This window comes from Mastigoproctus giganteus, chromosome 4 (genome assembly GCF_048544385.1).
Source record: "Mastigoproctus giganteus isolate SK-2022 chromosome 4, ASM4854438v1, whole genome shotgun sequence".
Taxonomy (NCBI): domain Eukaryota; kingdom Metazoa; phylum Arthropoda; class Arachnida; order Uropygi; family Thelyphonidae; genus Mastigoproctus; species Mastigoproctus giganteus.
In genome coordinates, this window is record NC_143578.1 from 100,612,771 (window position 1) to 100,639,017 (window position 26,247).

The 26,247-nt window shown below is 39.1% G+C and overlaps 1 protein-coding gene across 1 annotated transcript in view; it reads right to left on the reverse strand.

Moving 5' to 3' along the window:
- The window catches only part of LOC150086950 (cAMP-dependent protein kinase catalytic subunit alpha-like), a 100,999-nt gene that overhangs the window by 68,837 nt on the left and 5,915 nt on the right, over positions 1-26,247 (reverse strand). The window contains exon 2 of the mRNA XM_090372331.1: positions 8,674-8,835. Coding sequence (XP_090228457.1) covers positions 8,674-8,835 — 162 coding nt within the window. The remainder of the gene's footprint in view (positions 1-8,673; positions 8,836-26,247) is intronic.

The window sequence follows — 26,247 nt, forward strand, 5'->3', positions numbered from 1 at the left end:
TGTGTTATCAGACACTCAGTCTAAAACACTGATGGATCCAATATCTTTCTATTACAGAAGATTTAGGAGAAGTCCGGTTGGCCTGCCTCCCTAAAATCCACTCATGCACACCTTCTCGATGGTAAGCCCTGTTACGTCACTTAGGTGGCAATGAACGTGTAGAGTGGTTCTCTTCAAGACGCCTGGTCAGCGTGAAGAGGAAAAGACCAAACCCTTCAGCATATGACAGCACGACAAAACAATTGGCCCTCAGTCCCCAGCGGCTTTCACTCCCCCCTCTTACGGCAGCGAGAGAATCAGAGTGGAAGCAGAGGGTGCTAAGAATCTCTGGGTATGACCAAGCTGCCATGCATGGAAACTGAACTTGGCCTGTTTCAACGTAAGATCACTCATCGGTGAGGACAGGATATTAGAGCAAGAAAAGGAATTAGAAAATGTGAATGGGAATATCATCGGTTTTGCTGAAACAAGAAGAAGAAATTAATCACTTATAAGTTTATCAAGTGGAAATCTGCTATACACCAATGGAAACAGTGAAAGGAGTGAAGGTGGAGTTGGGTTTCTGGTCCATAAAGATTTAAAAAACAACATTTTGGAATTCAAAAGTACATCACAAAGGGTGTCAAGACTAATACTCCAAGATTTTTTTTTTTTTTTTTTATGAAAACCTCAAACACGAAGGTATCAAAACCTATAGTACCATGCATGGGTTGAAGGAGAAGTATGGGGGGAGGGGGATGCCGGAAACTTTGCTCTAGAGACTAAACATGGGTTTCACCACTTCAAGCCTCCAATAAGCAAAGCGGTGGTATTTCACCGGTTGATGAAAGTCATCTACCACCTCATGATTTCTAAGAGGTACAAGCTAAAGGTTATAATGATTTATGCACCAATATGGAGCCATGATATTGAAGAGGTTGAAGAAATGTACACCAAAATTGAGGGTCTACTAGATGAGCAGAAAACCCACTACACTATTATTATGGGGGACTTCAATGCTAAGGCTGGAAAAAGACAAAACAGCACAGAAAGGGGAACTATAGGAAATTTTGGAAATGGTGAAAGAAATGAAAGAGGCGAAAGACTTGTGGAATCTGCAGAATCTCAAGGATTGTCAGAAATGAACACTTTTTTCAAGAAAAGGGTGAACAGAAAGTGGACATGGAAGAGTCCAAATGGATTAACAACTAACGAAATCGACTTCATCCTCACTAACAGAAGATATATTGTGAATGATGTTACCATCCTGAATAAGGTAAATGTTGGAAGTGATCACAGAATGGTAAGATGTACGCTTGATATAGATGTAGGAAAGGAAAAAACTGACTCAAGTAAATAATACAAAGGTCTTTGAGATAACAGAAGAGGAGAAAAAGCAGTATGTACTGGAACTTAAGAACAAGTTTGAGCTTCTGCAGACTGCTCAGGACCAAGATATCGACAAGGAATATTACAACTTTCTGAAAGTGATAAAACCCAAGAAACCTATAGGAAAAAAGAAATCCAAAGAAGAAAAAATTAGTCAAGAAACACTTGTTATGATGAACCGAAGGCGAAAAATGAAGAGCAAGATAAACACTGACAAGGAAAAAATTGAGTATACTGAGTTATGCAAAGCCATTAGAAAGAGACTCGGAGAGGACATAAGAAGATTTAACACAAGAAAGGTAGAACAAGCATTAAAGGAAAACAAAGGATTTAAATCAGCAGCCATGAGCAGTAATACAGAAAGACAAATGATACTGAAACTAAAGAATAGCGATGGTGTACTTATAAACAGCAGAGAAGGCATAATTCAAATAGCAGAAGACTACTATAGAGAATTATACAAGGAGCGAGGGAATGATGCCAGCAGTGGGGAAGATGGATTGCAAAGTAGCAACACATACGACGTACCCGGTATTCTTCCTGATGAGGTATAACATGCATTGAAGAAAATGAAGAATCAGAAAGCCCCGGGGGAAGATGAAGTTACTGTAGAGTTGTTAAAATTGGGAGGAAGAGACAAACACAAAAGCTGGCAAGGCTCTTCACAAAGTGCATTAGAAAAGGTATGATGCCTAAGCAGTGGAATAATGCAATCATAGTTTTGCTGCATAAGAAAGGAGATAAATCAGAAATTGGAAATTATAGACCAATTAGCTTGTTATCCCACATCTACAAGTAATTCATAAAGGTCATTACTAACAGATAAGAAAGAATACTGGATGAGAATTAACCGAAAGAGCAAGCTGGCTTTAGGACAGGATTCTCAACTATGGATCACCTTCATGTAATATCACAGCTAATGGAGAAAGTAAATGAATATAAAACATCATTATGTCTGGCATTTGTGGATTATGAAAAGGCATTTGACTCCATACAGCATAAGGCAATGTTTCGGGCACTGGAAAGACAAGGCATAGATACCCCACATATGATTTTGAAGAAAATATACGAGAGTGCTACCTCCTTTATTAGACTAGACAAAGACAGTAGGAAATTTAAAATCGAGAAAGGAGTTTGACAAGGAGATACAATATCTCCGAATCTGTTTACTGCTGCCGTTGAGGAAGTTTTCAGACGATTAGACTGGTCGCAGAAAGGAGTCAATGTGAACGGAGAGTACCTAAACCATTTACGATTTGCAGATGACATTGTGGTCATAAGCCACGATCCCAAAGAACTAGAGGAAAATCTTAATCAGTTATGCAGTTAGTAAGGATTTTGGACTAAAGATGAATATGGCTAAAACAAAAGTAATGATGAAAAAGTATGCCACAGAAAGGGAAATAATGATTGAAAGAGCAGTAATTGAAAAGGTGGAGTCATATACTTATCTGGGACAAGTTATTAGCTGTAATAATGATAATTGGCTGGAAGTCAAGAGAAGAATAAATTTTGGATGGATAGCATTCAGGAAATATAGTCACATACTGAAGAGCAATATCCCAGTTTGTCTGAAACGCAAAATAATTAACCAATGTATACTCCCCACCATGACTTATGGATGTGAAACTTGGGCACTCACCAAAAGAATGGAAGAGAAGCTGAGAACTACACAGCGAAGAATGGAACGAATTATATTGGGAATCAGACTGTTAGATAAGAGAAACACATGGATTAGGCAGCAAACTCAAGTAAAGGACATTCTTATCAAAACTAAAGAACTAAAATGGTCTTGGGCAGGACACATAGCTCGAAGACATGATGAAAGATGGACTAAGAAAATAACAGAATGGTACCCAAGAGGAGGTAGAAGAAAACCTCGAAGACAAAGGCGGAGATGTATAGATGAAATTCATGAGTTTGTGGGTAGTAAATGGATGGCCAGTGCTCAAAACAGAAGAACTGGAAAATTGCTGGAGAGTGAAGACTGCAGATTTTTGTGCATACATCAGAAGTAATGTTTTTCTGCAAAGATGTAAGGGAAGTACATGGGCTTCGATGTAAAGGCTTTAATCTTGGGAGGTTCTGAAAGCCCCTAGAGCGACTTTTAAAACACTGTGCTGGATGATGTTTAATCGTTCTAAAGTACTTTTCCCTCGCAGAATCATACACAGGACAGCCATAGTCCAAGCAAGACCTGATTAGAGCTCTATAAAGATGTTTGTTATTTGGTTTTTAGGAGCATTAGCAACTAAGGCCATATTGTTCCAGGGATATGCGGTGATCACTCCCTGACCTTTCTGCATCCTCCGTATTTGGTGGTTACGGGCTCGAACCCCGGTCTAATCAAGAAGCATGTGCTACGCACTGCTACTCCTGCCTACGGAGGCGCCTCTATAAAGATGGATGAGGGGTATGTCAATCAGTGCCTCGTGACATGGATGACACACACCAGAGAATGTTTAATTTCTTCAAGCAGATGGTTCGAAGATAGGCCACATGTCCCTGGCTATCAGATACTTGGATTTCAGGAAATGGTTTCATATTGTTGCCCATGGAAGACTACTGTACAAACTGCAGCAGTGTGGCATTGGAGGCAAGTTGCTGTTATGGATAAAGGGATGGTTGAGTGGAAGAAGACAGAGAGTGGTAATCAATGGACACCTCTTCATGGACTAATATTATTAGTGGTGTCACCCAGGGGTCTGAGTTTGGCCCATTGTTGTTTTCTGTATTTATCAATGATATTGATGTAGGTATATCAGGCTTAATGTTCAAGTTTGTTGATATACAACGGTTGGCAGAATTGGTAATGCCACTAATCACAGTATGCTACTGCAACAGGATCTAGAAAAGTTGGGCAGATGGGCTGAGAGGTGGCAAATGAAATTTAACATTGACAAATGCAAAGTACTGCATATTGGTAGCAGCAACCTCCAGAGAAACAAACCAACTGTGCAGTACTACACTCAGGGTAAGGGTGAATGAAAAAGACATGAGGGTTATTGTGCAGTCAGATATGAAATTTTCTGAGCAGTGCAGACAGGATGCCAGAGCAGCTCATGGGGTCTTGTCAATGATATTCAGGAATTTTGCTAGCAGGGATAAGGAGGTGATTATCCCCTTGTATAAGGCAGTGGTCAGGCCACACCTTGAGTACTGCATACAGGTCTGGACGCCTCATTTTTGTTATGATATAGAGTTGCTGGGACGAGTACAGAGAAGAGCAATGATTGGTAAAAGGATTGCTCTTACCGAGAAAGGTTTAAGATCTGCAAATTACAGAGTCTGGAGAACAGGCACCTATGAGGTGATCTGATTGAGGTGGATAAGGCCTTGAATTGTTTGAGCAAGCACAATGCTGATGGGATTCTTCCTGTTGCCTAAACTAATTGCCTGAGGTGACAAATTCAAATTGAGGAAACATAGTTGTAGAACAGATGTGCTGAAATTTGTCTTTAACCAGCAGGTGGTTGATTTCTAGAACGAACTTCCATCTGTTGTTGTAGAAGTTGACAGCTTAAATAAATTCAAGGCAGAACTAGACAAACATTTGGAGTGACCGGATGGGTGAAACGGGAATGTTTTTTTTTTTTTTTTTTTTTTGGCTGATGCTGTATAAGCTTGTTTTCTTGAAAAGTTACCACATATGCTGATAGTTAGCATTAGCATCTACTAATGCTAACTGTCAGCATATGTGGATCTGATTGAGGTACTGGAAGCCTTTAGAGAGTTTAGCAAACTTAATAATGAAAGCATATTTTCTCTTTCAAGAATGCTATAAAAATGGGAACATAGATTCAAATTGAGGAAATTAATAAAGGTGATGAAAAATAATTAGCTTTACTAATAAAGATCTACTGTAATAAGTTGACTCCTAGCATTTCAAAGTCTATAGAGGCTGTTTTGATTTAAATATTTGGAAGTATATAATACAGTATATAAAAATAAAAAGTTTTTTGTTATGGCAGGTGTTCCAAAAGCTTTGCTTTCTTATATTAGCATTAGTAGAGGCATATGATGCAAGAAAGCAAGCTTATGCAGCATCAGCCAAAAAAAAAACCACTTCCACTTCACCCCTCCGTTCGTTCGAAATACCTGTCCAGCTGAGCCTTAAATCTATTTAGGCTATCAACTTCCACAACAAGGGATGGAAGTCTGTTCCACCAACCAACTACCTGCTGGCTAAAGGCAAATTTCCGCACATCTATCCTACACCTGTCTTACCTCAATTTGAATTTATGCCCTCTCAGGTGATTATTCTGAGCAAGAGAAAGAATCCCACCAGCATTGAGCATGCTCAAACCATTCAAGGCTTTATACACCTCTATCAGATCACCTCGCTAGTGCCTAGTCTCCAGACACTGTAATTAGCAAAACTTAAGCCTTTCTTCATAAGAGCAACCCTTTGTTCCATTCACTAATCTTGTTGCCCTTCTCTGTACTCGTTCCAGCAGCTCTACATCCTTCTTGAAATGAGGCCTCCAGACCTGTATACAGTACTCAAGGTGTGGCCTGACCATTGCCTTATACAAGGGAATACTCACTTCCTTATCCCTGCTAGACAAATTCCTGTATATCGTTGACAAGACACCATGAGCTACTCTTGCAGCCTGTCTGCACTGCTCAGAGCACTTTATATCTGCCTGAACAATTACCCCCAGGTCCTTTTCTTTCTCTACCAATGTCAGTGTAGTACCACAGAGACGTTACTCTGGGGTTACTGCTTCCCATATGCACTACTTTACATTTGTCAATGTTAAACTTCATTTACCAACTCTCAGCCAATCTGCTCACCCTTCCCAGATCCTGTTGCAGCAGCATAGCGTCAGTAGCATCCTTAACAACCCTGCACATCTTTGTATCGTCTGCAAACTTGGACATTAAGCTTGATATACCATCATCAATATTATTTATAAATACAGAAAACAATAATGGACCCAACACTGAACCCTGAGGGACTCCACTAATAACATTAGTCCACTATGAGCAGTGTCCACTGATTACCACTCTGTCTTCTCCCCCTCAACCAACCCTTTATCCATAGCAGCAATTTGCCTCCAATGCCACACTGCTCCAATTTATGCAGCAGTCTTCCATGTGCAACAGTATCAAAAGCCTTTCTAAGATCCAAATATATAATATCAAAGTTATTCCCTGCATCCAGTTCTTTTGTGACTGCATCATAGTATCCAATCAAATTGGTCAGGCAAGACTTCCCCTTAACAAAACCATGCTGTGTCCGAGCTATAACTGAAGTCTTGTCTAGATGATCCTGCAGTGCTTCTTTAACCAGTGGCTCCATTAATTTTCCTGGAACAGAAGTTAAACTCACAGGTCTATAATTACTTTTGTCAGCCTTTGATCCCCCTTTGTAAATTTGGGTCACATTTGCATATCTCCAGTCTATGGGTACCTCCCCTGAGTCCAAGGAAGCTCTCATAATTATTGCTAAGGGTTTGCTCACTTCCTTTGCTGCCTCCTTTAATATACATGGATAGATCCCATCCACCCCAGATACCTTTCTTGAGTTTATCTTCAACAATTTCTCCTCCACTTTATTCTCAGTTATTACAAGATTATCTAGCTTATTGCCAGAGTTGAATACACCTCTGGCATTGCCCTCGCTGAATAACTCCTCATGTGTGAATGTCGATGCAAAATATTCATTTAGTTTGTTAGCTAACTGAGCAGGATCATCAACAGTTGAACCATCGATATCAAGTGGACCAATCTGATTCATCCCCCTTCCTTCTAGAGTTTACATAAGTAAAGAATGCTTTGCTGTTTTTGTTTGCATCTCTTGCCAAAGATTTCCCGTAATCTGCCTTCGCCTGCCTAACCTCCTTTGTAACTTGGTTACAGATCAACTTATATCAATCATAGGCTTCTGTGTCACGTGTTAATTTATATGTATCCCATGCATTTTTCTTCTCTGCCATATGTCTCATTAGTTCATCTGACTTCCATTTAGGCTTAAACATTAAACAACATTTCTTGGTTCGTATGTAAAGCCTAGTAGCTTCCAAGATAAGTTCTTTGAATGCTTCCCATTTTGAATTTGCTGTTGGTAACATCTTCAGTTGGTCCCACCATACAGAATTTAAATACTGTCTCAGACCATCGTAGTGACCTTTACGAAAGCAATAACCCTTCCCTTTACCCCTGATGGTAGTTACCTCTTTGAGTAAATCCCACTTCAGCACACTATGATCACTGCCACCTAGTGGTTCCTTTATCTGCAGATTCTTAATGCATGAAGAATCACTACTGATAATCAAATCAAGAGTATTACTCCCTCTAGTTGCCTCCTGAACATGCTGATGTAGAAAACAATCATCCAATAAGTCCACAAATGCCTTGCTAGTGCGTGAGTGACCAACCCACATATTCCAGTCAATATCTGGGAAATTAAAATCCCCCATTATAAAACTCTCTGATTTACTGGCCCACTCTATTTTCCTGTGCAGTGTCTTATTATACTCATCAGAGTCATTAGGCCTACAGCACACTCCTACTCTCAATTTTGATCTCCTAACGCTTATGTCACACCAAACTGACTTGACACTGCACTATCCAGCAATGTCGACTGGCTTCACTTCCTTGGATTTTTATGTGCTTCTTAACTAATAGCATAACATTTCCTCCCTTCCTATCCTGTCTATCCTTTCTGTAGATGTTGTACTCCCCAAATTCCAGTTCTGCATTCCTTATATCTGTGTGACACCACGTCTCTGAAATCCCACTATCCGCCTTTGATGCTTTGAGCAATACCTCAAATTCATCAAATTTATTTACCAAACTCCTAGCACTGGTGTACACACAAGTATACATGCACCTGTTCCTATTCTTAGCTACCCTAACACAACCCATGTGTTTACTTGTACCGCAGTGACTCCCAGCAGTCTCTGAAATATCCTGCATCTTGTTTTCCAGGCTTCTGCTCATTCCAATAGAAGCAGTGCAAGAATCACTTTTGCCTCTGCCAGTGGCTACTGTTAATCTATTAGTCTTTGTATCCCCCCGAGCTAGTAGTTTTCCGACCCACCTAACACTGCCTCGATAGCATCAGCAAATATTCTTGCACCCTTTCTATTTAAGTGTATCCCATCCCTGTAGAAGCAGTCTCTCCTGTTAACATATGTTAGGAGACTGTCATTTTAATACAAAAGGCAGTACTGAGACTTTAGCATAGTACTTGTTTTAGCATTTTTCCACTGAAAGATTTACTGCAATTCAAATAATTTATGTTGGGAAAACATTTACAAAAATTAAAGTAAGTATTTAAAAAAAATTTACTCCTACCTTTATATAGCCATGTGAATCAATCATAATATTTTCTGGCTTGATATCTCTATATATAATATCCAATTCATGCAGATATTCAAGTGCAAGAACAACTTGAGCAATATAAAATTTTGCATGTGGTTCACTACAGGATAAGATAATAAGTCTTAAATTATTTAGCTTTTTATGACAAAAAACAAGAAATCAAAGGCAGACACATAAAAAATATGAAAAAGAAAGATGCAATAATACTGAAAAATTTGTAATTTAAGGAATGTAGGTACTTGTATGAAATCAATTTTAAAAAGGGAAGAGCTCCAAATAGCAATAGAAAAGGTAAGTCTAGGACGACTGTTTTCACCCATTACAAAATGAATACAAAACATTTTAAACTGCAAATGACTCTAACATACTTCTGAAATTCAATAAACAAATTGTAATAAAGAATAATGTATTCTTTATAGCATCTGTCCACTACTACTAATACTTCATAAGGTACACTAATTCCTCTCACTCACTCACTCACTCACACACACACACACACACACACCCACCCACCCACCATCTTGTTACCCAGTATATCTCATTCTGATAGAACAAACTGTAGTTTTTTGGCCATAATGCAATTTATTTATTAAATAAATGATTACAAGTATATGGGGTACTCACATATGGGGATCTGATAAGCTCCCAGATTAGAAACTTATAGAGAAAGCATTCATGAATATTTTTCAATGATGCTATGATCTCACGCAAAACTGAAGTATAATATTCACAATAGTAACAGTTATTTGTTTATAGAAATTTGAAATCTGAGTATCACAGCTTGACTTTTAGGTGCTGATAGCAGAGCTGTGATTAAAACCTTTTTTTTTTCATTTTCATTTCATTTTTGTAAAATACAGAAGATGAGGAAGAAAGATCGATTCTGTAATGATGTTTTGTTTTTAAAAATTGGCCACTTGGAAGTAACATGCAATTTTACTAACACAACATATAGCTTGCATTTATGAATATTTGTTTTCTTTTCTTTCTTCTTCCCACCCCTGCTTAATAAAATTATGGCATTCAAACTGAAATATATTCACAATGACAAGTTATTTTTTTAAACTTTCATATCATTTACAGTTCTGTGCACTGATTTTCATAACATTTAAAAGCTTATAAACACAGCTGTAAATATATATTTATTTCACTTTGAATTTTTTTTTTTCGTTTGTTTTCAAATCAAATCTGGAAACACTTAAAATTTCTAATCACTTAAAATCAAACAAAAAAGATATCACAGTTCAGTGTTAAAAAATCCTGCTTGCCTCAGTCAGGAGTAGCAAGTTTTTTTGTTGTTGTTTTTTTTAACATTAATATTAGTAGTGGCAGGGAACAAGTTCATACAGCATTAATCAAAAATAACTGCCCATGTTATTATATTATGATAGTTATATGTTATTATTATTTGTATATCCTCTCTCTCATAATATGTCTAATAATTGCTCAAATTTATTCAAAATACACACTTCCACAACACCAGTTTTAGATTTGTTCCAACAATCAAATTACTATCTGGCTAACACTCTTTGTGAAAGCAAGTTTTCACATAACTATCCAGCAACATGTTTAAATTTATGTTCCCTTTATCTGTGTCATCTGGAAAAGAATAAGGGGACAAATTTAAAATGCAAAGGTTTTTGTAAAGGTCTTTGAAAAGGCCTTTTTAAAAAAGTAAGTGTAGTAAAATAAGTAAAGTCAAAAAGTATGGCAGAAAGAACAAAGTATAATTTTTTTCCCTAAAAGTAACTTCATTTTTCAATTTTTTGTGATTGACAGATGTGGAAACAGAAATCTGATTTGCAAGCAACTGCTCACAAATCAGATTTCTTCACACATAATTTGAAACTTTTTTTGCACACTTGCACAAGGGTTGAGAGTGGAGGCAACTAGCGATGTCTGATGCTTTTATATATACAAACTTTAGGCTACTACTATAGCTAGCTATGTAAAATGTAATGAATTTTCATTACTTGTACAATAATTATATACCTTCCATAACTTTAAACTTCATAGCTCTAAACAAAGATTATTTTTAGTTAATTAATAACAAAATATTAATCATTCATAATGCAGGCCACTTTAAGGTGAACAGTGATTAAATGAAGAATTTTTCTTTTTAATGCATCTGTCATATTGTCCATTCACTCCACCAAAAAGTACACTACCACAAATGGCATTTCCAGCACTTCAACTAATTAGAGTAATATTAGCTGAAGTATTAGAAACTGACATGGTTAATTTGAGATATTTATGGGAAAAAACTGACTAATTAATGGATTTTTATCTGTCCAAATTTAATGAAATTTTAAGTGATTAGAAAAAATTTCTAAAAGGACTAAATATAAGGCACATACAAGGTTCTTACTTATGCTGACCAAACAGGGAAATGAAACTTGAAAAATCCTACTGAGATGATATGTCTCTATTTATCAACTTACAGTTTGACAACAATAATGCTAATTTTAAAGAAATAAAATAAAATCTGCCAATATAAATAGTATTAAAGTATAAAGAAATTAAAATATGAAAAATATGAAAATATTAAAAAAATTTCACAAGTGAAAAACTCCAAAATGTCAGCAAGACAGTTGTATCTCATTCACCAGCCTAAAGCCACCAGAATAATGTGAATGTCTAATACTGTGAATCCACAAAAACAACAAAATAAGCCTTGCCTAATGATATATTTATGATTTTTGTTGAAGGAAAAATGTATATTCTCTAGTGAGGAAAAAATTTTTTTCTCAATAGAGGCACTGTTTATGAATATTTATATTTGTGTTCAGATGTTTTTCCATTTGTTTCTCATGGTTTTGGATGCTTGAATCCGTGTCATAGTGCTGGGACTAGAGCCGCTCAACTTGGCCCCTTGTTGAGATATCAAAACATTACATTCTTCCTTTACCCACTGTTGTGTCATGTAGCTTTCCCCCAAAATAATGACACTGCAGTTAAATTTCTCATCTACTTCTTCCCAGTATTTCCACTTATCTTTTTGTACACAATGCACAATTTCTATCAGCACTTCATTACGCACACTTCATTCTACTCCCTTTCCAAATTCACCATCTCAGCCTACAACAATCCCAAGCTGACAAAGGAGACACACGATTACTGGCATTTTGAATCACAAAATGTGACTTTGGTTCTCTCCACTCGCTGTCTCATAGACGCACTGTTTCTGCTGCATGCCTCTTCTACAGATACTTCCATGGGCACTGTTCTTCTGAATTAGCTGCTATAATTCCTGCTCTCTCTTTCAAAACAGTCCGAACACGTGCCGCCACCAGCCAACATCCATTTACTGTCCAACTTCAAACCCACAGAACCAACTTTTCATCTTCCTCATTTATTCATTCAACTGCCGTTTTCTGGAACAACCTTCCTTCATACGTATTTCCTGAAAATTACAATCTACAGAAGTTCAAGTCCAATGTCAACAAATATCTTCTTTCGTCTTCTCAATCTCCAACCCAAGCATGGTACTAAGTACTATAGGTTCTAATACCTCTCGTGTTTGGGGTTCACATAAAAAAAAAAAAATAAAAAAAAAAAAAATACATTTTTCTTAAAATTTGAAGAGAGAGAGAGAGACAATAATCTAAATAATTTTCAGTGGAAAAAAATAACAAAACAAAAAATTGGGGATATAGTGCACTTATATTCATAGGAAAAAGCTAAAAACAGAGTTCAGATGTTAACCCCTTCATTTTTTATTACCAATATCTTTTAAAATTTATTATAAAGTCCAATTTTTTTTAGAAAAGAGAAAAATTCATTTATGTTTGCTGTTATTGTTATTTGGTTTTTAGGAGCATTAGCAACTAAGGCCATATTGCTCCGAGATATGCGGTGGTCATTCCCTGACCTTTCCGCATCCTCCATATTTGGTGGTGACGGGCATTTATGTTTGCGTCCTCACCAATAATATGTCGTAATGTCATCGGTTCTCATAGATTTGTCAAGAAAAACAGCATGGATGTTCTGTCACATTGATAGTGTGGACATTCAATCAGGATATGTATCACTGTTAAATGTGCTAAACAGTGTGAACACTGAGGAGGATCCTCTCCTCTGAGTAGATGGAGGCGAGTCAGATATGTGTGTCCTATTCGTGAATGTGCAAGTACCACATCTTCTCTTCGCACTGTTTTGATGCCTGAGCACCAAAGCTTTGGTTCCTGTTTTAATTGGTAGAGTTTATTATTAGTTTGGGTGTGCCATAGCTCTTTCCACTGTGTGAGACATGTGTTTGTATGTGATTATAGTCAGAGGTTAGGTTGGGACTGCGGCTGAGAGTAAATCAAAGGTTGATGGTTTTTTGGCAGTTTTGTCAGCGAGTTCGTTCCCCTTTATCCCGGAATGTGCAGGGATCCAGCAAGAGGTCACTGACTGATGACGTTTTCCAATTTGCAATAGGAGATCCAACCAGCGTAATGTAGTCTTACTGGCAGAATCAGACTTCTGATTTGTAACACAGGGTGAACCTTGTAGGAAGAATTTTGCATTGCTGTAATTGAGCTGAGAGAATCCGTGTATTCTCTCAGCTCAATTGGAAAATTAGGGCATTCTGAGTCATTGCTTTCTTCCATATCATCATCTGCATTTATTTCAAGCAGATCTTGGTTGGTTATGTCATCTGTCTACATGCTTGATAGATGAGATTGCTTCGCCTCAACAGGATTTGATTTCTGCAAATTATTCACTGCTTGACAATGGGGAAAGCTCTGGGATGGAACTGTTTGTGGTGTATTATTGCATTGGTCTACTACATTTGGTGGAGATGGATGCTGGACCAAGAGGACTGATCGAGCCCAGTTGGAGATCGATGTGTCTGGAGGAATGGTCACTTCCATCTAACATGCTACTGATTGGTGACTGTAAGTAGCAGAAGCATAGGTGTATTTTGGCATACTTAATTTTACTTGTTTTCTTGCCTCTTGGTAGGAAACCTTATTTTCAATTTTATATTTTTGTATTTTTTTCCCAACTTCCAGAGGTCGCAGTCTTTGGAATATGCCGGATGGTTGCCCTTGCAGTTTGGATAGTGTGGAGTTGATGCCTTACGTTCTGTTTATGAGTTTTACACCCACAGTTTGTACAAGTTGTATCTCCACGGCATGCTGTCTGGGAATGGCCAAATTTCTGGCATTTAAAACATCTCAGAGGGTTCGGGATATAGGGCCGAACGTGACAGTTTAAATATCCTGCCGTGACTGAAGATGGTAGATTTGGAGAACTGAAAGTTAAAATTATACTCCAGGAAGGGACTAAATTGCCATCTTTTCAGATCATGATACTTTTTGCCTGAGTGACATTTTGTTCTTTAAGTTCTTGAACTATTTCGTCTTCGGGAACGTTCAATAAATCCCATTCAGTGATAACTCCCTTTGAAGAATTGAGGGTGATATGTGGTGTGATTTGACCTGGGATTCCACTCAAGGATGTCAGATGTAGTAGTTCAGAGTGTCTAGAATTGGTGGTCTCTATTAACAAATCTTCAGATTGAAGACATTTCACCATTTTTGGTGAAATGTCTATCCTACAACTGTCTTTCCTCAATTTGAATTTATGCCCTCTCAGGCAATTATTTTGAGCAAGAGGAAGAATTCCATCAGCATTGAGCATGCTCAAACCATTCAAGGCTTTATACACTTCAATCAGATCACCTCGCAGGTGCCTAGTCTCCACACACTTTAATCACCTCCTTGTCCCTGCTAGAAAAATTCCTGTATATCATTGAGAAGACACCATGAGCTACTCTTGCACTGCTCAGAAAACTTCATATCTGCCTGCACAATTACCCCCAAGGTTCTTTTCATTCTCTACCACTGTCATTGTAGTACTACAGAGTTGATATGTTACTCTGGATTTACTGCTTCCCATAGATAGTACTTTACATTTGTCAACGTTAAACTTCATTTGCCGCCGTCTCCGTAGCCGGGTGGGCAGGAACAGCAGTGCATAGCACACGCTTCCTGATTAGACCGGGGTTCGAGCCCGTGACCACCAAATACGGAGTATGCGGAAAGGTCAGGGAATGACCACTGCATATCCCGGAGCAATATGGCCTTAGTTGCTAATGCTAATAAAAACCCAATAACAACAACAACAACAACTTCATTTGCAGCCGCTAAGCCCATCTGCTCAACTTTTCTAGATCCTGTTGCAGCAGCGTACTGTCATTAGTAGTAGTAGTGGCATGTGATGCAAGTCAGCAAGTGTATGAGCTTATGCAGTATCAGCCAAAATAAAAAAATAAAAAAAATCAAAAAAAATCACACCATTCCCTCCAAATGCCTCTCCAGTTCATCCTTAAATTTATTTAACCTATCAACTTCCACGACGACAGATGGCAGTTTGTTCCAGCAATTAACCACCCGCTGGCTAAAGACAAATTTCTGCACATCTATTCTACATCTGTCTTTTTTTAATTTGAATCTATGCCCCCTCAGGTTCTTAATCTGAGCAAGAGGAAGAATCCCATCAGCATTCAGCTTGCTCAACCCATTCAAGGCCTTATACACCTCAATCAGATCACCTCGCAGGTGCCTAGTCTACAGCCACTGCAATTTGCAGAGCTTAAGCCTCTCTTGGGAAGAGGATCCCTCATTCCCCTCACCAATCTTGTTGCCCTTCTCTGTACACACTCAAGCAAATCTACATCCTTCCTAAAATGAGGCCTCCAGACCTGTACACAGTACTCAAGGCGTGGCCTGACCATTGCCTTATACAGAGGGACAATCACCTCCTTTTCCCTGCTAGCAAAATTCCTATATATCATTGACAAAACTCCATGACCTGCATTGGCAGCCTGTCTGCATTGCTCAGAAAACTTCATATCTCACTGCACAATTACTCCCAGATATTTTTCATTTTCTACCACCTTAAGTGTAGTACCACACAGTTGATATGTTTCTCTGGGGTTACTTCTACCCATATGCAGTACTTTGCATTTGTCAAGGTTAAACTTCAGTTGCCACTTCTTAAGCCCATTTGCCCAAATTTTCTAGATCCTGTTGCAGGAGCACACTGCCATTACTTCATTAACAATCCTGCCAACCTTTGTATCATCTGCAAACTTCGACACTAAGCCTGGTATACCTTCATCAATATCATTGATAAATATACAAAACAACAGTGGACCCAACACCAAACCCTGTGGGACTCCACTAATAACATTAGTCCACGAAGAGCAGCACCCATTGATTACCACCCTCTGTCTTCTCCCACTCAACCATCCTTTTATCCATTATAGCAACTTACTCTTAATACCATTCTGCTCCAATCTGTACAATAGGCTTCCATGCGCAACATGTCAAAAGCTTTCCTGAAATCCAAATATATGATATCAAAATTATTTTTTGCATCCAGTTCCTTTGTAACCACATCATAATATCCTATCAAATTTGACAGAAAAGACTTTCCCTTAACAAACCCATGCTGTGTCTGAATTATTGCTACAGTCTTGTTTAGATGATCCTGCAATGCATCTTTAACCAGTGACTCCATTATTTTACCCGGAACAGAAGTTAAACTAACTGTTCTGTAATTACTCGTGTCACCCTTCAATCTCTCTTTGTGAATTGGGGATACATTTGCACATCTCCAATCCGTGAGGACCTCCCCTGAGTCCAAGGATGTTCTCATAATTATGGCTAAGGGTTTGCTTAGTTGCTTTGCTGCCTCCTTTAATATAACTGGATAGATCCTATCCACCCCAGGTGCCTTTCTTAGGTTTAACTTCAACAATTTATCTTCCACTTTGCTCTGTTATTACAAAATCATTAAGCACCCTCCTATAATTTGATAACCTTCTGCCATTTTCAAACCTTAATAACTCCTCATGTGTGAATATAGATGCAAAATACTCATTCAGTTTTTTTGCTATCTGAGCAGGATCATCAAAAGTCCAACCATCGATATCAAGTGGATCAATCAGATTCATTCCCTTCCTTTTAGAGTTTATATAAGTAAAGAAATCCTTGCTGTTTCTCTTAGTATCCTTTGCCAAAGATTTCTCGTAATCTGCCTTCGCCTGCCTATTCTCCTTTGTGACGTGATTACAGACTAGCTTATATCTGACATAGGCTTCTGAGTTGCTCGATAATTTATATGCATCCCATGCAATTTTCTTCTCTGTCTCGAGTCTTATTAGTTCATTTGATAACCATTTAGGCCTAAACCTTGAACAATATTTTTATAGGTATGAAACTTTTAGTAACTTCCACGATTAATTCCTTGAATGCTTCCCACTTAGTTACTGTTGGTAACATCGTCAGTTGATCCCACTGTACAGAATTTAAAAACCGTCTGAGACCACTGTACTCACGTTTACGGAAACAAAAACCCTTATATCTATAAGTTAATCCCACATCTGTACACTGTGATCATTGCCACCTAGTGGTTCCTTTATCTGCAAATTCTTAATACACGAATGATCACTGCTGATAACCAGATCAAGGGTATTACCCTCTCTAGTTGCCTCTCGAACATGCTGCTGCAGAAAACAATCATCCAATAAATCAACAAAATATTACTAGTGTGTGAGTGACCAACCCACAGGTTGCAGTCAATATCTGGGAAGTTAAAATCCCCCATTATAAGACATTCTGATTTACTAGCCCACTATTTCTCTGTAGAATTGTTCATTGTACTCATTCGAGTCATTAGGCCTATAACACATTAGTGTCATTAACAACCCTGCTAACCTTCGTATTGTCTGCAAAGTTGGACATTAAGCCTGACATACCATCATCAATATCATTTATAAATACAGAAAACAAGAATGGACCGAATACTGAACCCCGAGGGACTCCACTAATAACATTAGTCCATGAAGAGCAGTGTCCATTGATTACCACTTTGTCTTCTCCCAATCAACCATCCCTTTATCCATAGCAGTAATTTGCCTCCAATGCCACACTGCTCCAGTTTGTGCAGCAGTCTTCCATGTGCAACAGTATCAAAAGCCTTTCTAAGATTCAAATATATGATATCAAAGTTATTTTTTGCATCGAGTTCCTTTGTGACTACATCATAGTATCCAATCAAATTGGTCAGACAAGACTTCCCCTTAACAAACCCATGCTGTGTCCAAACTATAACTGAAGTCTTTTCTAGATGATCCTGATATGCTTCTTTAACCAGTGCCTCCATTAATTTCCCTGGAATAGAAGTTAAACTAACAGGTCGGTAATTACCTGTGTCTCCCTTTGATCCTCCTTTGTGGATTAGGGTCACATTTGCACATCTCCAGTCCATGGGTACCTCCACTGAGTCCAGGGAAGCTTTCATAATTATGGCTAAGTGTTTGCTTCCTTCCTTTGCCACCTCCTTTAATATAACTGGATAGATCCCATCCACCCCAGGTGCCTTTCTTATGTTTATCTTCAACAATTTCTCCTCCACTTTATCCTCAGTTATTACAAGATTATCTAGCTTACTGCCAGAGTTTAATTCTCCTCTGGCATTCCCCTCCCTGAATAACTCCTCACGTGTGAATGTAGATGCAAAATATTCATTTAGTTTGTTAGCTACCTGAGCAGGATCATCAACAGTTGAACCATCGATATCAAGTGGACCAATCTGATTCATCCCCCTTCCTTCTAGAGTTTACATAAGTAAAGAACTATTTGCTGTTTTTCTTTGCATTCTTTGTCAAAGATTTCTCATAATCTGCCTTCGCCTGCCTAACCTCCTTTGTGACTTGGTTAAAGACCAGCTTGTATCTATCATAGGCTTCTGTGTCACCTGTTATTTTATATGTATCCCATGCATTTTTCTTCTCTGTGCCATGTCTAATTAGTTCATCTGACATCCATTTAGGCCTAAATCTTGAACAATATTTCTTAGTTGATATGAAAAGTCTAGTAGCTTCCAAGATTAATTCTTTGAATGCTTCCCATTTTGAATTTGCAGTTGGAAACATCTTCAGTTGGTCCCACCGTATAGAATTTAAATACTGTCTCTGACCACCGTAGTCATCTTTACGAAAGCAAAAACCCTTCCCTTTCCCTTGATGGTAGTTACCTCTTGGAGTAAATCCCAATTCAGCACACTGTGATCACTGCCACCTAGTGGTTCCTTTATCAGTAGATTCTTAATGCATGAGGAATCACTACTAATAATCAGATCAAGAGTATTACTTCCTCTTTTGAACCAGGAAAGGATCTTTGCCTGGTTTTGGTATGGTAATAATGAAATAATGGCACCAGGAAGGATAAGCATTTTCACAGAAAATCCAATTGCAGAAGACCAACAAGGTATGCAAGTGCTTTTCAGGTAAATGTTACAGCATAATGTAATGAATACCATCCATGGCTGAGGCACTATTGAATGATCTATTTAATAATTCTTTGAGTTCTGTTAATGTAAAAGGTTGGTTGTATGGGAAGGTGAGATGATTGAATAAATTGATTTCATGCCGTTCTGCATCTGCTTTAATGTTTTGGAAAGAGGATGCATAGGAAGCCAAGCAGAGATTTTGGAGAATGATTCTGCTAATGCATTAGCAACTTTTTCAGGGGTAGTAAAAGAACCACTCACTTCAGGTTGAAGTGAGTGGCGCTTTAGGCACCTAAGATCACAACTTAGTGATTGTTTCATTTCCAATGGAGAGCCTTTATCTCATGGCTATTCTCAACTTCGTATTGGTTGGCATTACAAGAATGCAAAATGGGATGACCCGTGAGATTTCTTTTCCTTGGTCAGATTACTGTTTCAAAACTTTTGATGTTAACGTTTGCTCAGATTGTGTCAGTGAAATTATTCTTGTAGGAATGGAATCCTTTATTCCACACTCCACTTAAAATCTCATCCTTTATCTAAACCTTGGTTTTCCAATAAATGTGCTAAGGCGTTCAAGAGAAAAATGTTGCATATCGTAATTGGCTTGTTTCTGATTCTTTGGTTTCATTTTCTGCCTACACCAAAGCTCGCAAGAATTGTAAAGCAGTTATTAATCAGTCCAAACTAGATTTTGAGCAGGCTAAGAGTAGAAAACTTGCTTCTTGCCCAAATGGTAGCCGAGCATTCTGGTCTCTTGCCAAAGCTTTGGCCGCAACTTTTGCCCATCTCTGCTCCCACCTCTGTCAAAACTAGATGGTTCTGTTGTCACTTCAGCCAAGGATAAAGTTGACCTGCTAGCATCCCATTTTTCTTCCAACTCATGTATTAATGATCTTGGTAAAACATGCCACCATTCCCAACATGCTCCATTCAATGCCTCCTGTGGTCTGATGTCAGAAGGATTTTGATGAATATTGATGCTCCTGTTCTTTGTCACCTTTTTTCACTTTCTTATTCCAAAGGTGTTTTTTCTTCTGCTTGAAAATTTGCTCATATCCAGCCAGTTTCCTCTTAATTAGGTCATTAATATATTAATGACCTTCTTCCATTGACTGGAAATCCTATTCACGTTTTGCTGATGATAGCACATTGCATTCCACTTTCCATTTTGAGAAACCTTGCCCTGTTCAATCATATTCAACTGCTCGAATATCCACTAACAATTCCTTAAATGCCGATCTCCAGTGGGGCAAAGACAACTTAGTTGATTTCAATCCTTCTAAAACTCAGTCTTGTCTTATATCTCACAAAAAGGATTCTTCTGCTTCTATGCTTATCTTTGGTGACACTCTGATTTCTAGGCGAAATGATATCTCTTTTGGGGATTACTCTGACTTCTAATCCCTCTTGGCACAAGCACATTACAAATATTGCTTCCTCTGCATCTAAAAAACTTGGTTTTCTCTTTCGCGCTCGGCGTTACTTTTCTTCCAAACAGCTGTTCATTTTGTATAAATCGCAAATCCGCCCTACCATGGAATATTGTTCCCACATCAGGGGCAGTGCCCCCAAAACCTCTCTTAGGCTTCTAAATTCCATTCAGACAAGGGCAGTTAGGTTAATTAATGATCCCTCTCTAACAGAGTCTCTCCACTTGCTGTCTCACAGACTTACTGTTTCTGCTGCATGCCCTTTCTACAGATACTTCCATGGGCACTGTTCTTCTGAATTGGCATCTATAATTCCTACTCTCTCTTTCAAAACAGTCTGAACATATGCCACCACCAGCCAACATCCATTTACTGTCCAACTTCAAACTCATAGAACCAACTTTTCACCTTCCTCATTTATTCATTCAAATGCTGTTTTCTGGAACAACCTTCCTTCATATGTATTTCCTGAAAATTACAGTCTATAGAATTTCAAGTCTAATGTCAACAAATATCTTCTTCAGTCTTCTCAACCTCCAACCCAAGCACGGTACTAAATACTGTAGGTTCTAATACTGCTCGTGTTTGGGGTTTTCATAAAAAAAAAAAAAAAAAAAAAAAAAAAAAAGTTAAATCAGTGGTGTACATCTAATAATGTGCAAAATTGGAAACACTTGGGTAGGAAGGGGGAGGGTATATTAATCAATTTAATATGACTTTATGATTGGGTGACCACATGACTACGTTTGCAGAATTTGTCCTAATTTTAAATCATTTAGTTTGGTGTCCTACTTCTTTATTTCCAAGACACATAAATGTCCCCATTTTCCAGAATTTTAAACAAATTAAAAAAATAATTTTTTTTCGCTCAGAAGTTTTTATAATCTGTTTAAAATGTCAATCTTAAATTAGATCTAACAAATATGACTTCATAAAAGGCAATAGATTTCGGATGCTATAAAAACCACTTATCTTATAATTTCACCAAGAGCTGATTCCAGGATGACAGCTGGGTATATATTTACATTCATTCTTTTCTATCTATAAAGTCTTATAGATAGAAAGTAACTTCACCATGGACGGTCCCAAGCCCAACTGCGAAAGGAGGAGGGTGGTCATCCTGTCGAAATGACCAGAACCGGGAAACCAGGGAAACTAGGCAAGAAACCGCATGAAATTCGGAACAAGCTCTCTCAACAATGTTACCGCATCCGGGGTAGCCGATGCGCCAGCACTGGGGACCCAGGGTGCCGGTGTGAAGTGGACCACAGCAGTATGCTTACTATGCCGAAAAGGGCAATTAACATTGGCGAATGGAATGTTCGAACAGGACACCCCGTTGGACAAAAGGAAATCATCGCCCAAGAACTACTTAGGTGTAAGATATCAATTGCAGCATTATCCGAACTAAGGCTCACCGGGTCTGGAACGATGATTATCCAACCACCAGCACCTAATGAAGCGGTTACGCTATTCTACTCTGGTGGTGAGAAACGAGAAGCAGGAGTGGGCTTTATGGTCGATGTTCAGGCCATCAGTAGCGTGGTTGCTTTCCAACCAATATCAGACCGCCTGGCAGTCCTTACTGTCAAGGGCACCATCAAGACCCATATCATCTCCGCCTATGCACCAACTGAGACTAGCCTGGACCCAACCAAGAATGATTTTTACAACCAGCTCCAACATACGCTGGATTCAATTCCACAGACAGAAGTGATCATCCTCACGGGTGACTTTAACGCCCACATTGGCGTGAACAGATCTGGTTGGGAAACAACAATGGGCAAGTTTGGTCATGGGAAGATCAACGACAACGGACTACATCTGTTGTTCTTTGCCGCATCTAACAACCTGATCATTGGAAACAGCCATTTCCAGCACCCTCAAAAACATCAACTTACATGACAAAATCCATCTGGCAAGGACTCAGTAATCCTGGACTACATTTTGATCAACGCCCGATTTCGCTCATCACTCATGGACGTCCGTGCCACGAGGGGACCTGATTGCAGATCTGATCACTACCTCATCCGGGCTAAGGTGTAGCTCAAACTACAACATGCAAAAAGGTCATCTAGGTCAGCCAAGCTGGACTGGAGGCAGCTAATGATTGCTGCCAACAAACAGGCATATCAGATCGCCCTATCCAACCGCTTTGAGACACTGGCCACATCCGAGGATATAAATGAAGAAGAAAAGCAGATCTCTGATGCCATCCTGGAATGTGCCAAGCCCCTATGCCCACCTGCCCGACGCCAAATACAACCATGAATATCAGATGAGTGCCTCGACCTCGTGGATAAACGGAAACAGGCAAAATTGGTCGACTTCAAACGGTACCAGCAGTTAAACCGAGAAGTCCGACAGAGGATGAAAGCGGAGAGAGTAGCATACTGGAACCAAGTGGTAGACGATCTTGAAGAGGCGGCATCCAAGCACGAGTACAGCACCCTCAGATGTCTGAGTGGAAAGACCAAATTGACTAGTGATAACATCAAGAATGCTGATGGGACCTTCGTGCGATCACCGTCCGAACTGTGATCGCATGAAGGAGTGAATTCTTTAAAGGATTGTATAATCACAACCCACCTCAGGGACCACCAGCAGCCGCACCACCGATCGATCCCTCTGAGGTCTCCATGGTCGATGTCGAGCCTACAGTAGAAAAAGTGAAAGCAGCCATACAATCCCTAAAGAATGGCAGGGCACCAGGAGTGGACCAAGTCACCACAGAAGCGATCAAAGCCGTGGGGAGATGTACTGCTTCGCCGACTACACTCGCTCCTCAAAACCATCTGCACTGAACAAATTCCACTAACATGGAGGAAAGCCATTATCGTGCCAATCCACAAGAAAGGTGATAACCAGGAATGCAAGAACTACTGTGGCATCAGTCTCCTTTCCATCATCAGAAAGGTCCTTATGAAGATCATTCAGTCAAGGCTGCAAAAACATCGCGAGCAAACCAGTCGAGAAGAACAGGCGGGATTTAGACCCGGGCGAGGATGCTGTGATCAAATCTTTGCCATCCGTCAGCTGATGGAGGAGAGGATCCGATGTGGACAGCGAACAGTCATTGTTTTTATTGACTTTAAGTCTGCTTTCGACTGTGTCCACCGGCCCACCTTATGGAAATTGCTAAAGGCCGAACGTGTACCTTGAAAAGTCATCACACTCCTCCAAACTGCATACAACGGTTTAACCAGCCAGGTGCGCATCCAGAATGATTTATCTGAGAAATTTACCATCCAAACTGGAGTCCGCCAAGGAGACGTGGCCTCCCCGTTGCTTTTCAACATCATGGTCGACGCCATTATGAGGCAAGTATTCAGCAACAGATGGGGCATATAATATGGCAAGGATCACTATGTGACTGACTTGATGTTTGCCCACGATAGTGCTATCTTTGCCGGAAGCGACGCTGAAGCCACGGACATTCTCTACAACATTGCCCGCATTGCCCAGCCATATGGGTTGAAGATCAATGCTGATAAGACAAAGGCCCTGACAACAGATGGGCCGGAAGCCACCATCTATCTCGAAGGCGTCCAGATCGAGCAAGTGCAGGACTTTAAATACCTTGGGTCGCTGGTCCAGGAGAAGAAAGTTGCATCCACCGTGGAGATCCACAGCAGAATTGGACAGGTGGCCACTGTGTTCACCTCGTTCAAATGTTGTCTGTGGAAGAGGACCAACATTTCCTCACAGACTAAAATCCGACTCTTCTGGACTTTGATCCTGCCCATTCTCCTTTACGGATCGGAAACATGGATTTGTCTCAAGCTAGATTTAAACAAACTTGAGGTATTCCAAATGCGATGTCTGCGGCAGATCCTGGGCATCTCACTTCGCGACCGCATCACTAATGATACCATCTGCGCCAGATGCCAACAGCAACCAACCATCGCCGACCAAATCCAGAAGCAAAGGCTTAGATGGTTTGGCCATGTATGTAGAATGGGCGCGAATAAAATACCATCCACACTCCTTTGGAGACAACGACCCACCCAATGGAGCATTCAATGGATCACGCCTAGGAAAACGTGGGCCAAGCAAGTGGAAAATGACTGAAGAGCCGACGTCTCGACCTTAATCTGGCCAGGATTGATGCCATGGATTGTAAAGCATGGAAGAACATCACAAAGCATGTCTGAAACCCTGTGGCACCTACAGCAGTGTACTGGTTGCATGGCCAACCGCCTCCTCCAGCCGCCAGCTAAGGACCAAAGAAGATAGAAAGTACTAATTTTAGTAGTGCAAATAATATAAGGAAACAAGCTTATACAGCATCAGCCAAAAAAAAAAAATAAATAATAAATAAAAACCATACATCTCTAAACAATTTGTCTATTCCAACCCTAAATTTATCCAAATTATCCACTTTCCCAACACCTGATAGAACTTTGTTCCAAAAATCAATTAACTCTCTGGCTGAAAGCAAATTTTCACATATCTATCCTGCAACTATACTTTTTCATTTATGTTCCCTTATGTATATGCCTCAGAAAGAGAAAGGATGCTATCAGCATTTAGTTTACTCAACTAATTTAACCTGTAACCATCATGCAAAAAACTGAAATTCCTCTATGCATGTGAAAGTATGAAAAATTAGAAAAAAAAATAATTCAAAACTGTTCACTTTTTTGATGCCAACTTTATTTTCAAACTTTTCCAAAATATCAACTGTGAAAAATCCATTTTTTATATTAAAATATATATTTTTAATTAATCTTTGAAATTAAAACTCCCTTTAGAGTTGTCAGCAAGCTACATGCAAATTGAAAAACACTGCACTTTAACTTTGCAATTACATGCCAGCCTATCAACAAGGGGCACTCACTACATAAAATATGAACATGCATTTCAACACTAATTCCTGACAATGCAATGTCATGAAGCTAGAGAGCATTAGAAACTGGAGGAAAGAGCATGGCAGCAAAGCCAGCTTGCTATTGATAACTGTAATGACAGATGCCAATTAACAAATACAGATAATTATGTTTAACTTAATTAATATTTTTTTCTAATTATGTAGTAATTAACAGAGATTTCTGGAATTTTCTGTGTAGAAATCAAAGAAAGCATTTTCAAAAATATCTACGAGGAGTTTCAGCTGTGTGGATGGAGTAGATGACGCATAAATTGCTGAAATACTGTCTGGAGTCTCATTTACCCCACATGCCTGACTCATGGTTAAGCATTTCCATTAGGTCTCTTTGCAGGTACCACGGTAAAAGTACCCTTTTGTGTCCCTTACTGGTGCAAATTTTGACCTGCTGTGCCATTCTGCAGAATGTTCCTGTAGGCTAAAAGGTGAATTCTGCAGACTGAAAATATTCATAGAATTAATTTGGAGATGGGGAGAGTTCCTTTTGTTATTTAAGGGTTTTATGACACATGGCATCAAAGGTCAAGACATATATTTCTAGGTTTCTTAATATAACTCATGTTTTGTTAGATTTGTTCATCAAATTGGATGTGCCGATTGAAATAAAACAGTTCTTCTAGATTTGCAGTTGCCTAATATCTGTTGGGATGGGGGGATTATTACAAAGTAATCTGGAATTTCTGAACTGAGGGTGTACCACAAGAATGTGTTTTACTAAAAGCTGAATTTGGCATTGAGCACAGAGAGGGGGATTTTATGTAAGATGATTGTGACCAATTTGCAGTCTAGCAAACATTACTTCTTCTCAGCAAGTCTTTCTGAGGCTGGATTCCCATATTTGAAGATTACGTTATGCCTGAGCTCATTCATCTTCACTTACTCTTTTAATAATCAGGTTAAAGTCTGTCTAAGGGACTATCACTGTTTTGTTAGGTA